Raw genomic sequence first — 12,939 nt, forward strand, 5'->3', positions numbered from 1 at the left:
CCCAAACTCTTTAGGACTTTTGTACGAAGCCTAACTTAAATTTTTGATCCAATTTAAGACTAATTAATTTAGATCTAATCTGAAATTAATCAGCTCTTAAATTCAATCTTTCATATGCTTCATGGATCATAGATCAAAAACTGTTCATCCTCGGGATTGAACTTAAACCTCATGTATAGTGCTAGCTAGACATAGTCAACTCTTCAATCCCATTTGACCCATAACTTAATTTTCAATCAAGTTAACTTATATGTTCAATCAAGTCAAGTACTTCTAAATTAGACATATAAACATAGATCAATTTCTTTCTATTTTGTCTGACTTGTGTGCGTGACTCCATAGGTTCAAATACTAAGCCAGTAACACATGAATCAATTTCTATACTAATCGAAATATCATCTAGCAATGATTCTCGATATCCAGATAGGTCGAATTATCATAAAGAAATATTTCAGAACCTATACGCATGGTTACCACATAATTCATCTTTTTGACCTTGAATGCTCTAGGATAGTCTCAGATTAACTGTCAATCGAGATTGCTTCATCCGTATTATATTTCAACCTTTCAAATCCATCTCATAGATTACCCTAGCTAAGGCTTTACTAAATTGAAATATAGTGATACATCAACTCCAATAATCTGGATGGGTCAATCCCATCTTGATCCACACACAAACTTTGTAAGTACTTGACTGTACCCAGTAGCCTTTTATCACTACATTAGAAATCCAGATAGTCCGGTATCAAAGCACAGTGAGTTGCTTGCAAGTCACTATGGTGATCTCAGATCTGAAGGATACTTATACCCATGTGTTTCGCGAGTAGCTCTTGACAGCAAAATGCTCAGTAGGTGAGTCACTTGTTCAGTGACGATGTACCTTTATGTCTCACTTGTATGCCATACCAGTGTCACCACACTCCTTGGTTAAGAGAACAACCAACCTATATGGCACATAACGACCTCCATTTAATAAACGTCATCATCCTGTAATGATGTATCATTTGGTCACGAACATATTTAAGAACTATATGATAAATTCTCCCTTTATTGCACACTAGCATAGTTCTAAGGACTTCATCACCACACAAGAGTTCAAAGAAGATGTTACTTTATGATGAAAAATGTTAGAATAATTTTTATTCATTAAATAATAATTCATCTACAAGGATGAACTCAATCGTCACGCGATTGGTTTTAGGATACAATTCCCAACACTCCATACTCAAAGGTCTCATCTTTTTCTTTACCGCCAATTTGATGGATGACAGTGATGATTTCGTTGCTTCAAGATAAGGAAAAGAGAATCTTCCTCCAACGGCTATAACGATAAAAGAACAATTGGTAGTTGGGTGATAGAACTGTAACCAGATGGGTGGTCTATGTATACAGACCACCAACGGTATGGATTCAGTCATCGAATCACTAGAACTTGTCATTTGGCCAATCTTTGAGTAACAGATCCGCAGCACTTCATCGCATCCTTTTCTGATCAAGCCACGTGAGACAACCTACAAAATGTGCTTCGGAACTTACCACCACCTGTCATGTGGCAAGTCCTAATGAATCCAGGGACAATCTTCGGATTTCTTCTCTTGAAAGCATCATTCCATTATCCCTCGAGCGCCCTCTCTAACAATGGCAGCGCGAGTTGCGAAATAATGCATTATTAATCCCCAAAGTTCTTCCCTCCAAATACAGTAATGCAGATGCATCCAAGAGGGGACTGGATCAGTGGTTTGACTACCAAGGCAATTATTTCTTTTGCCCGAAGTTGAAAGGCCACTTTAAACTTGAAAGTGGGCGCAATTATTGTGGAAGTGATCCACCACCCGGATCAATGATTTCCATGGGGAGCGCCCAAAATGACTTGACCAAATCACACCAAACACCGGCTTAAGATCTTGACTGCACACCTATTTCAAATCACCAATCCCATCGATCACCTGGATGAAGCCCATGACAAACACCCATGACTTATAACCTTAATTCTATGGTTGGTAGGTAAATTTTATCCAAATAAATGAACAGGACATGGCCAACGGTCTAGAGAATCAGGTCTGACAAACTTATAAATTTTGACTAATGGCCCATGACTGAACATCTAGATAAAAGAGATATGAAGGGGATCCCAGATAAGAGAGAGCTAACTCACCAAAAAATGTAAGTCAGATGGGGAGGAGAAAGGTATTCTGCTTGTCGACATCCATATTTCTCATTTCTTTCAACTGTTTCTAAAGCTTTGACAAATTTAAGCATCAAAGGATGTTCCGTCAGAACATCTTTGATGAGTATAGATTTTCTTTCAAATTCCTCTCGGTGTCTTAGATTTTCGATGACGCTTATCTCCAATCATATCAACTACCTTATGGAGCCTCGTGGCAATAACTTCTACTAGTGTAATGAATAATTATAATGGTAAATAATATTATAATTACTAATTTTGCAAATCTAATATTAGGAGGGTCTGAAAACTGTTATAATGATTGTTATAACAGTTACAACCCTGCTATTTAATATCTTTTCCCAAGTTCTAACCATCAAAGCTACGGCAGTAACGTATTGGAGTTTTCCACGGAACAATGTTAAATGCCATTCATAAGAAGTACGGGGCTAAATACGTAACTTGACCCTTTTTGATCTCGCACGGATTTCGGCGTTCCGCTTTCGCAACCTTCCTTGCACGCCCTTGTTATTTATTTTCTCCACCACCCTCTTCGCCATTAGAATCCTCTCTCTTCGTTCCTAATTCTATTTTTCTTCTCGGAACCCTAGAGTGGGACGGCTCCATCGTTTGCATCCTGCTTTTCCGGCGAAACAGCCATCCCGAACCCCGCCGGAATCACCCTGTGGCTGGAGCACCAGTGCGCTTGATCTCCTGCCATGAATCCGGAGTAGTAAGTCATCAAATTTCCAAATATTCTGTCCTTCCCTCTACAAGATTTAATTCGAAGACAGCTAAATTTTGGGCATATTTCTATAATTTTTTTGGCTTCTGATCGGTGCACTAGGGCTGGAATAGGATCTCGCTCGATCTGTAACTAAGTAATTGCTCCATTAAGATTTCCGTCAGTTTGTTGAAGCCATCTGGCGTCTATGATCTCTTTCGATTGGTGAGTTGGATTGGGAGGGGCGGTTAGATGGTTAATTTGCGTCATGGACTTGTACATTCCTGATCGGATGTTTTGGTTCCAGATCTGGTGTGAGATTGGGTTTTGATTCTGGGTTGATGCCGTAGCTTGGTTATTATTGTCTGTGAATTAAGTATATGCACGAAACCAGTGGCGTGTAGATTGAGGTTGATGATTTGTCGAATTGTGTTAGAATGTGCCGGTGGATTCGTTAAAAGAGTGATCTTTGGTCGTCATCCATTGTAATGCTATGAGTTGAGCCGTTCATGCATGGCTCTTGTGGTGCATTAAGGAATACAATGTGTTTTTTTTGCTAATTTGCATCATGTTAAGTTTGAGATTTTTTTTTTTTATTTATATTTGTAAGTTAATGGAACATTGTCTAGAAAAGGAAGAATTACCTTCATATTTTGGAAATATCCCAACTTCCTTTTATGTGTTTATGGTTACTAGCTGATCCGTTTTAGAGTAGTGTAATAAAACATCGGTATAATGGTGGTCTGACTAATATGACATCTTTTTTTTTTTTTGGTATAGGTATGCGTAAGTAGTGGATATGTACATCCAAGATTTTTTGATTCATAATAGTATTGCTCTTGAGAGCATCTCACGATATTTTAGAGGGATCCCTTTTTAAAAGTGGTTCATGAAGGCATTTGCCCTTGTATTTTTGGTGTGCCGTGTATAGTAATTACAGCATACCATTTTCAGAAATCCAGTTATGTTCTAGATAGAGATTTTCCCAAGCTTGTTTTGTGCTATTACTCTACAAACCTGTAACCTTCTGCTTAACATTGCTGGCAGCAATTATTGCTTAAAATTTCTGCTCCAGACTGGTGCATAACATTGTTAACTTATCTGGGAATTCCTATGTCATTCATACATTATCTACAAAACTTGCACTCGATTTGCTACCAAGATGACCGTCAAACTCTTATGCAAGGCCTTCAAAAGCTGAAAATATAACTATGTATCGATGCATCATGACAAGAAAGTCAGAGGTTATAATCAGTTTAACTAGAATCTGTGACAAATAATGTTGAATGAATATTAATTCATTGTTGAAGAAACCATAGTATTATTATCTAGTATTATAAAAATTGCTAATATTAACTAATTTAAACTTTTGAATTATTACAATGTTGTGGAGAATGTCAAACCATTTACATGCTACTTCTTTTAAATGTTCTTGCAAGACATTGTTGCTTTCTTTGTATTTTGGACATACTAGAGGGTAGCATCATTTGATATTTGAGCACATTAAATGGCACAGAGTCCAAAGATTTATGGCAATGCTTGACATGTTTAAATCAATTGCTTGGAGTTTTTTTTTGCTTTTATTTTGTTCTTTTGCTTTAGTTTGTGTTTAGGCTGAGTCTATGAAGCTTTATGGGAAATGTAAGATTTTATTTTGATGGATGTACAATAAAGTAGAAGTCTGATTGCACCTAAGTGGATATAAATGTTATAAATAGTTTTAATAATAATTCCGAAATCAATCAGATCTTATCTGCCTAAAGGTACAGTAAGCTTTTAGATCTGTCTCTTTGAAGGCTTTTGTATACTGGTGTTTAATGAAAAAGCTAATGTTTCTCGTTTTGTTTTGGCCTAGTAGAAGCAATATTTTGTGGTGATAAGTTCTGTAGATCAACATTCTTTAGTGAAAAATAAAAAAATTTCTTGTGGTCACATAAGATGCACATGAGAATTTAAAGTGATGCTCTCCATAGATATTGGATAATTAACATGTGGATTAAGATCCAGATTTATGTTGTCCATCAATTGAAAACTCTTTTACCAAAAGTTTTAGGGTTTAGAGTGTTAGCTAAAGGAAGCAACACTATTTGAAAATTTTATTTTAAAATTAACCATTTTGCTAATTTTTTTTCAGAACCTTTGTCATATTGAAATAAAAATATGGTGCACAAATGATAGTGTAGTTGTTTTGGGTTGTTTTTGAGGAAACTGAATGACCTTTCCAGAGCTAGGTAGTTTTGTTTTACATCTATTGCATGGATATATATGTTTTAACATGTTTACCTATTTTCTTTATTGGAGCACTAACTTATCTAAGGTAAAGTATACATTATAATATATAAAATATTAAAGTTTTTCATCAATCCACATGATGCCTGAAATTATTTTTGTTCATATGTCTTATTGCTTATTTTTATTTCTAATCAATTTTGCTGGTTTTTGACTTAAAAATTTATGTTTCTTTTTTCTAGGCTTATGTCAATCAATGTTGTCAAGGTAATAATTCTAACAGTTTTGGCCTTAGGCTAGGCTGAAATATGAAGCAAGGTACATAACATTAGACCTTGGAAGAAGAATAACCAGTAAGGAGAAAAATTTAGTTCTTAATAGCAACCCTTACAAAAGAGGTAGTGCCTAATTGTTGGATTTAGCTGTAAAGGCCATGTTCCTCCATGGAAGCTCCTCTATGGCTAGAGATTTCGGTGGGTCTAATCCTATTTCATAGGTGTTGTTTAAGAGGGTTGTTCATTGATTTAGTGTTGCTCTAGTATGTTTTAAATAGGCACATCAACATTTGGTATATGTTCATGTGAGGATTCAAGTCCCATGTTGCAGCAAACTGTGTGCTGATACATACTGGCCCCATAGATAATGATGAAAAGCGGTTAGATCTGCTTGGATTCACTTCCATATTGATCCAAATTATGTTTTAAAGGATTTCGAGCATTGATGTACATTTGATGATTTTTTGCTGGATCCAGATCTGGGTGTTTGTAATTTAAGCTGATTGAGACCCTCTAGTCCCTCTACCTCAAGACTATGGAGCCAAGTTTCTGATTCTCAATAGGAGGGTGGGAAACATACTGGTCCTTTCTAGAATGGAATAAGAGTAGGAGGGCAAGGGTTTCAATGGTGCCTTGCTGAAGAATTCTCTTATGGCTTGGACTGGCTGGTAACCTAGAATTACTCCAAACTAAATGGGTCCTAGACTGGAGTTTGGCGTGTGGAGTTCTCTCTTTTTTTTTTGTGCTGGGTGCTAGTTTTCAGCTTTGTATCTTTATTTGGGAGTTTTGCTTCTTAATGGTGTTTAAGGATTTCGTATGGTGTTAGGGTTGGGGTTAAACTATCGATTAATATAAGGTCGAACTGTCGATGGATATAAGTCTTGAATTTAGTATAATAATAAGATGTATACAATCTGCTTTAGTGTTGGTTATAAAATGATGTAAATTTAGTGATGGTTTTAGAAGTATAGCGAATGGCAGATAATGTAGTTTATATAAATTGCAATCCTGGTCCTTGGAGTGGTTTTTAACTTGCCCACATGCATAAATATGGCTGTTGTGTTGATATTCCTTTTCTGTGTTGTTTTGATATGTACCACAGTATGCGGTATCATTTGGTCACCTTTAGGTTCTAGCATTAATTAAGTTTTTTCTTTTCTTTTTGCAGAAATTCTACTAACATTCTTGAGCCTTGGTTATCTGATTATAGATCTCTAATATTGCAACTGATATTGTTGAATGTGGGGATGTTATTAACTGTAAGGACAATATCAATTGCTTGGGTTTGTATTCTTTCTTTCACCAGATTTTCTCTTGACACAGTGAAAGGTTTTTCTTTAATTAGGCCATTTTTAAGACTGAAAAGCCTTAGTAGAGGTTCTATCTCTTCCACCTTTTCTATTTCCCTCGCACTAATACTCAAATTGTGTTCAAATACTTTTAACAAATATAGATATGACTAGTATTTGATCCATATATGTATTCATTTATAACAAGTATGATGATGATTATTATCTGACTTGTATTCATTTCAGACAAGTATGGGTATAACTAATAATATACTTGTATTGTATATCCATATATGTTTAGAACAAATTTGGGTATGAAATTTAGCTTTTCTTTTTTTTTTTAATGATATATTCATGTCCTTGTCAACTAAATAAAAGTGGGTACTAATATGGATATACCAATGTTCAATTCATATCATATCATTGTTCTGCCCCAATCAAAAATTTTCAGCACCTTACATGTTATTCTATCTCTAACCTTCATGTTGGATTTCATTGCTGCATATCACCTTGTTCTGATACATATCTCTTTGGTACACATGGAACAGATTTATAAGCAGTAGTGTCTGTCATCAGCTTGCTTTCCCATTTCAAAATCACACACACCTATTCTGGATAATCTTGTTTCGGGCAGGATGAAGCTCTTGTTCATTGTTTTCCTTTTGCTTTTTCTAGAGCATTTGAGGTTCACTTTATCAATCAGATTCATTATCAACCAAAGCTGATTAAAGGTTTAAGATACTATGACTTATGAGCCTCCATGGTATTATCACGATGTAAGCTTCTTTACAGTCAAAGCAGTTGAGTGTAAGGACTTGCAACATTTTGTCAAATGTAGTTATATGTCTCCCTATAGTTTTGTTATGAATTGGAAACTTATTTGTGTCGTTACTATGTGAATATGATTATTTATGAATCAGCCAAAATTGTGCAGTGCAGATATTAAATAACAATAAAAAAAGAATGTTGTTAGGATATATGATGCTAATTTTTTAAAAAGATGAATTGAAGATTATGTTATGTCAAAGCATATAAATGTAGTACTATAAAGTGGTAAATAGATGATCTATTGTAGAAAAATGAATAAAGGAGCATATCCTGATCTGCCAGCTGCAAAGCTCTCTGGGAAGCTTTGTATTTTCCCATATTTGTACATGCCAAGTGTCAGCATGGTGGGGTATAAATAATACCGTGCCAGTTCTTGGTTCATGTAGGCACAATTCCTGATAATGAAAGCCTTGTTTTTTGCTTTTTTGCCATTCCATGTCAAGTGTAATTCTGTAATGATGCACTAACATGAAGTCATATGTAGAGGAAACCATAGAGAGTACAGGGCATCGCTCGTTAGCTTAAGCAATGTATCATTGTCACAGATGTACAGTCCCATTGAGAATTGAAATATTCCCCTTTGGATTAAATGGCTCTTGAACTTTTACGAACTCTGCTGTTTGGCGGTACATGTCAGACTAGTTATTGACATGCATGCTTGGTTGTAGGTGTTGTATTTTCACAACATGATAAAGATGTGTTTGACAATTTTGTCACTGTGACATAGTGATGGGTCAAAATTAAATCATCAGTCATTGCATGTCGTGACCATCACAGGTCTTTTCTGTAGATTATTACTTGTCAGGACGAAATCGCTCTATAAATTTTGGTTGTTTGGCTCATTCTAAGAAAGCATGCACAAGTTATGTGTTTCCCTTAATGACAATCTATAATTGAACTACAGATGGTCTTGGTTTCTTGTCAAGCAGGAATAGTTATTCAAGAGCTTCTTATGAGGATCCTTTAGAGCTATTTTTATTGTATAGAGACACATTGGTCAAATCCCAAAGAAAGCACAAGCTAACCATATTATTAGGTTGCATAAGATGAGTGTAGCGATCGATGACCCATATTTTGTCCTTAGATACCTGAATCAAGAACAGCTGCAAAAGTGAATTTGGGTGTGCGTGGTGAAACAGGGTTTTTAAATAAAATTAAGAAATGGAAACATGTCAGAAGAATCTAAATAAATAATGTTGAACATTATGAAGTAAATCTGCTCGTGGCACAATGAAATAATGAATGGTTGATTTTGATAGAGTGGTTATCTGCGATAAAGAAAAAATATCTTAATATTGAAACTGTGAAGTGAATCCAGCACCTATTTAAAAAATTTTGTCTGTGTATATCGTGACTTATTCTGTTGGATATATGAATCCACCTTTGCCATCCACGAGGGACTTTATCATATAATCTTCTCAGTGCGTGCATTTTCTTGTCCATGTATAGGATTCCATCCATTATTGCATATCTTATTTCTTGTTACGGTCCCTTTTGCACAAACATGAGCTCATTTTCTCATTGTTTTCTTACTCTAATCTGCATATTTGAATCAGTTTACGATGTCATTCGAGCAATAAGAGCCAAGGTACTGCTCGCATTTGTTGCCAAGAGATTTGTGTTTCCTTGGTTGCACTTGCCATAATATGATGTCGACCAAATAAAATGTAACCAAAATGTTTTAGCAGTTCATAATAGTTAAAAGAATGATTATTTCTTACTTTTTATCTTGAAAATGTTTTTGCAAAGGATTGACTTTGCGAGCTTTTCTCTTTTGCAGTGATTATTTGTTCAAGCTTCTGCTTATTGGTGACTCTGGTGTTGGCAAATCATGTCTTCTTCTAAGGTTTGCGGTAAGGAGATTAGGTCATTTTTCCATATCTGTACACTAAGTGGTTTTTGTTTTTCTTTTAAATCATTCAGTACCTGGAAGAACATCAATTTTGATTAAATATCATGCATATTCATGAGTTGCCAGAAAAAGAATTTAGCACCGTATCTCTTTCCGACAAATTTGGAAGTTGTTACTAAACTGTTTTACAACATTATATTCCCGTATGACCAGTATCAGGACCCATACAGTAATGATACTCATGGTGTGCTTGTAGATGGAAATGACCATTTAAACATCACAGTGTTATGCAGTCTGGTCATAGGCACTAATTTGAAGAAAAGAGGACTTCTCAGGCTAAATTCTTGCTGAAAATTTTTAAATATTTTTTCCTTGTTTCATTGTGCTCTGAACTGCTACTTCATCTGGGGAGCACAATGAGGAAAAGCTAGTGATATATTTATGTAGTAAAGTATTGTGAAGCACGCCTTCCTTGAAAATTGGAGTTGCAAAATTTTCTACCTACCATTTTGGGACTCAATGGTTGTGATTTTCTTATAGCATTATTCTATTTTATCACTAAGGTGATTGTTTGCATGCGGTCTGTAGCCTTACTCATCATTTTCGTTATGTTAGGATGATTCATATCTGGATAGTTACATCAGCACCATTGGAGTTGATTTTGTAAGTATAATTTTTTCCTTGGTGATGGCTTTGACTGGATGGAGAATGTATAATTTATATTAATTCAGTCCTCTTTTTTGTAGAAAATACGCACTGTGGAGCAGGATGGGAAGACCATTAAACTTCAGATTGTGAGTATGACGTTCTTGTTTAATGCAATATATGGATATGATATTTTTCCCAGGGAGGCAAGGAGGGAGAAATCATGATGATGATGATGATGATGATAGTTTGTTTTCTTAGGGTTTGAAGTAGCTTGTATTTTATCAAGGCATATCTCATTGTCTTATCCAAACAGCGAAGCCATTTTCAATTCATAGTTGGATTAGGGTAAGGTGTGAATTGGATCTGGATCCGGTCCAGTGTTTTAGGTTTTAATTGGGATTAATAGCAGGTGAGAATGCTCCTGTTCACCCAGATTCTTTCAAGTATCTTTGCTCACATAAATTATAGAAGAAAGATAACTGTTGCACCTGTCTCTTAGGAGCATCCTCCTGCTGGAGTTCCCAGCTATTGGAGGTCTTTTGCTTTTCATGCTGTCAGGTGAAAGAGGTGATGAACAAAACATTAATTGCTCTCTTCCAAATACAAATGCTAAGAATTGAATGTGGAAAAAAAAAATGCTAAAATGCCTTTCTCATCTCTTTTAGTGTGTTTATTTACCATCTTTTAGTATTATCTTGAATACTGTATCGTAAGTAATTATCTTTTGACTAGTTATTAGATCAGTTCTTTTTTGTGATTCCAAACTTGTTTCTGTAATTTTATTTTGGAAAACTGATAAATTAATTTGACCAAAAAAATATCAGATTTTAGTTAGATGTTGCCAGAGTCCTAGAGAATTAGAATTATGATCAATATAAAGCTAAATTATAATCTTGCAGAAGTGTAGCTATCATATCTCTAGATTAGAAGCTCTCTGGTTGTCTTATTGGTTATCTTGGATCCATTTCTTATTTGGGTTTTGGTTGGTTCAGAGTCACATTGACCCATGTAGAAAAGTGATCCACATTTCAAGCCAACCCTATCCATCAAATTGCAGCTATTGGTTTATTGTTGTTTTCAAGTTATCTGAGATTTCTTGTTTATGTTGAGCCTCTTTATTTCCCTTATTTGTTACAGTGGGACACTGCTGGGCAAGAACGCTTTAGGACAATTACTAGTAGCTACTACCGAGGAGCTCATGGGATCATTGTTAGTTATCTTTTCGTACATCCTACATAACCTTTCTTCTTTACTCTATGGAAGCTTCCTGATGATTACTTGTACTCGATGAACAGGTGGTTTATGATGTGACAGACCAGGAAAGCTTCAATAATGTTAAGCAGTGGTTGAATGAGATTGATCGTTATGCAAGTGAAAATGTCAACAAGCTTCTGGTTGGAAACAAATGTGATCTTACTGCAAACAAAGTTGTGTCATATGAGACAGCCAAGGTGATCTATTCCTTTTCGGTTATTAGCTGATTAGTGTAACATATAGAGAAATGGATTTTATCAGTACGACGGTAGGTAATATATTTATATGTCCCATGTTTTATCTACCTTTCATGGATATTCTGTTAGGCATCTATCTGTATTCAATTTTGTTTTATCTTAGGAAATGTCTAATCCTGATGTTATTGTTCTAGGCATTTGCTGATGAAATCGGTATCCCGTTCATGGAGGCTAGTGCCAAAAATGCAACTAACGTGGAGCAGGCTTTCATGGCCATGGCTGCTGCAATTAAGAATAGGCATGTATCTTTGCTTGACCAAACTGGGATGTTGGAAGCATCATATTAAGCAGCATATCATGTATGGTAAATGTCTAAACTTGTGTATTTGTTTTCAGGATGGCGAGCCAGCCAGCCACGAACAATGCCAGGCCTCCAACAGTGCAGATTCGTGGACAACCTGTCAACCAGAAGACTTCTTGTTGCTCATCCTAGGTTAGCAATTTGGCATGTCGGATCAGCTTCACTTCATATTTGGACACTGCAGGCCTCCTCATTTGCTTCTCTGTTCATTAAATCTGATGGCATTATTCGATTCTTTCTTAACTATTTGTTTTTATGCCTGTACAAATTGGGATTCTGATAATAGTATTGCAGCTCCTATTCTTCACTTCTTATTCCCAGATGCATGTTAGGTTCTGCTGTTTGATGACAAAATAAAACTTATAGAAGTCAGGATAAAGTTGGGACCATTTGAAGTTGAAAACTCAACTAATTTATTTTTCATGCGGTATTATGTCTACATTAATCGTGAATAGCATATATATATATATAATGTCTATAAAAGTAAACAAAAGATCCTGGATCCTCAGCGAGGTATGATGGTGATACAAATCAATTAATCGCTGGAGGCATACTTGGTTCTGAGAGAAGTGATCTGCAACCATGTCGCATTTAACATCTTCCGAGGTCACTGGGCTGTGAGAGCAGGCATTTGAGGAAGGATGAAGAGAATGTGCATATTATTGTGGAGAATTTGCATATGCTTTTTCAATTTATCGGATACGTCATGACTTAAAACACCATATATTCTACTATTAAATTGAACCCCACTACACCACCACCACCCTCCCCCACCTGGCAACCTACAATCTACTATTGAATGGAAACACCCCCAGCATCTGGTGAGGCTCCACTAAAGTACAACAACATTTTTAGTTAATATCCTTTAAAGTATCACATGTTTTCTATTCTGCGTTCCTCCTGGCATAGTTAATGAGAGAGCATATGGCTATAAACCATAAGGTTGAGGGTTTAAATTTACCTGCTAACCTTTTCTTTTTCATCTCACCCATTTGTGACTCCTTAATTTCTTATACAACTTGGATGGTGTCTGATGATTGAAATGGAATCATCAAAATAATCTTGGATCATTAGTGATCCTTTTTATAGGATAATGATCATCTAAGGTTACTATATTT

At 35.6% G+C, this 12,939-nt stretch overlaps 1 protein-coding gene across 1 annotated transcript; it reads left to right on the forward strand.

The window, feature by feature from the left end:
• Positions 1-2,681: 2,681 nt before the first annotated feature.
• Positions 2,682-12,128, forward strand: LOC105059471 (GTP-binding protein YPTM2). The gene is made up of 8 exons (XM_010942769.3): positions 2,682-2,897; positions 9,290-9,362; positions 9,977-10,024; positions 10,108-10,155; positions 11,147-11,218; positions 11,305-11,460; positions 11,655-11,758; positions 11,857-12,128. The coding sequence occupies exons 1-8, from the start codon at positions 2,884-2,886 to the stop codon at positions 11,951-11,953; spliced, it is 612 nt and encodes a 203-aa protein (XP_010941071.1). The 5' UTR covers positions 2,682-2,883; the 3' UTR covers positions 11,954-12,128.
• Positions 12,129-12,939: the final 811 nt, after the last annotated feature.

Source organism: Elaeis guineensis, chromosome 16, assembly GCF_000442705.2.
Source record: "Elaeis guineensis isolate ETL-2024a chromosome 16, EG11, whole genome shotgun sequence".
NCBI classification, from domain to species: domain Eukaryota; kingdom Viridiplantae; phylum Streptophyta; class Magnoliopsida; order Arecales; family Arecaceae; genus Elaeis; species Elaeis guineensis.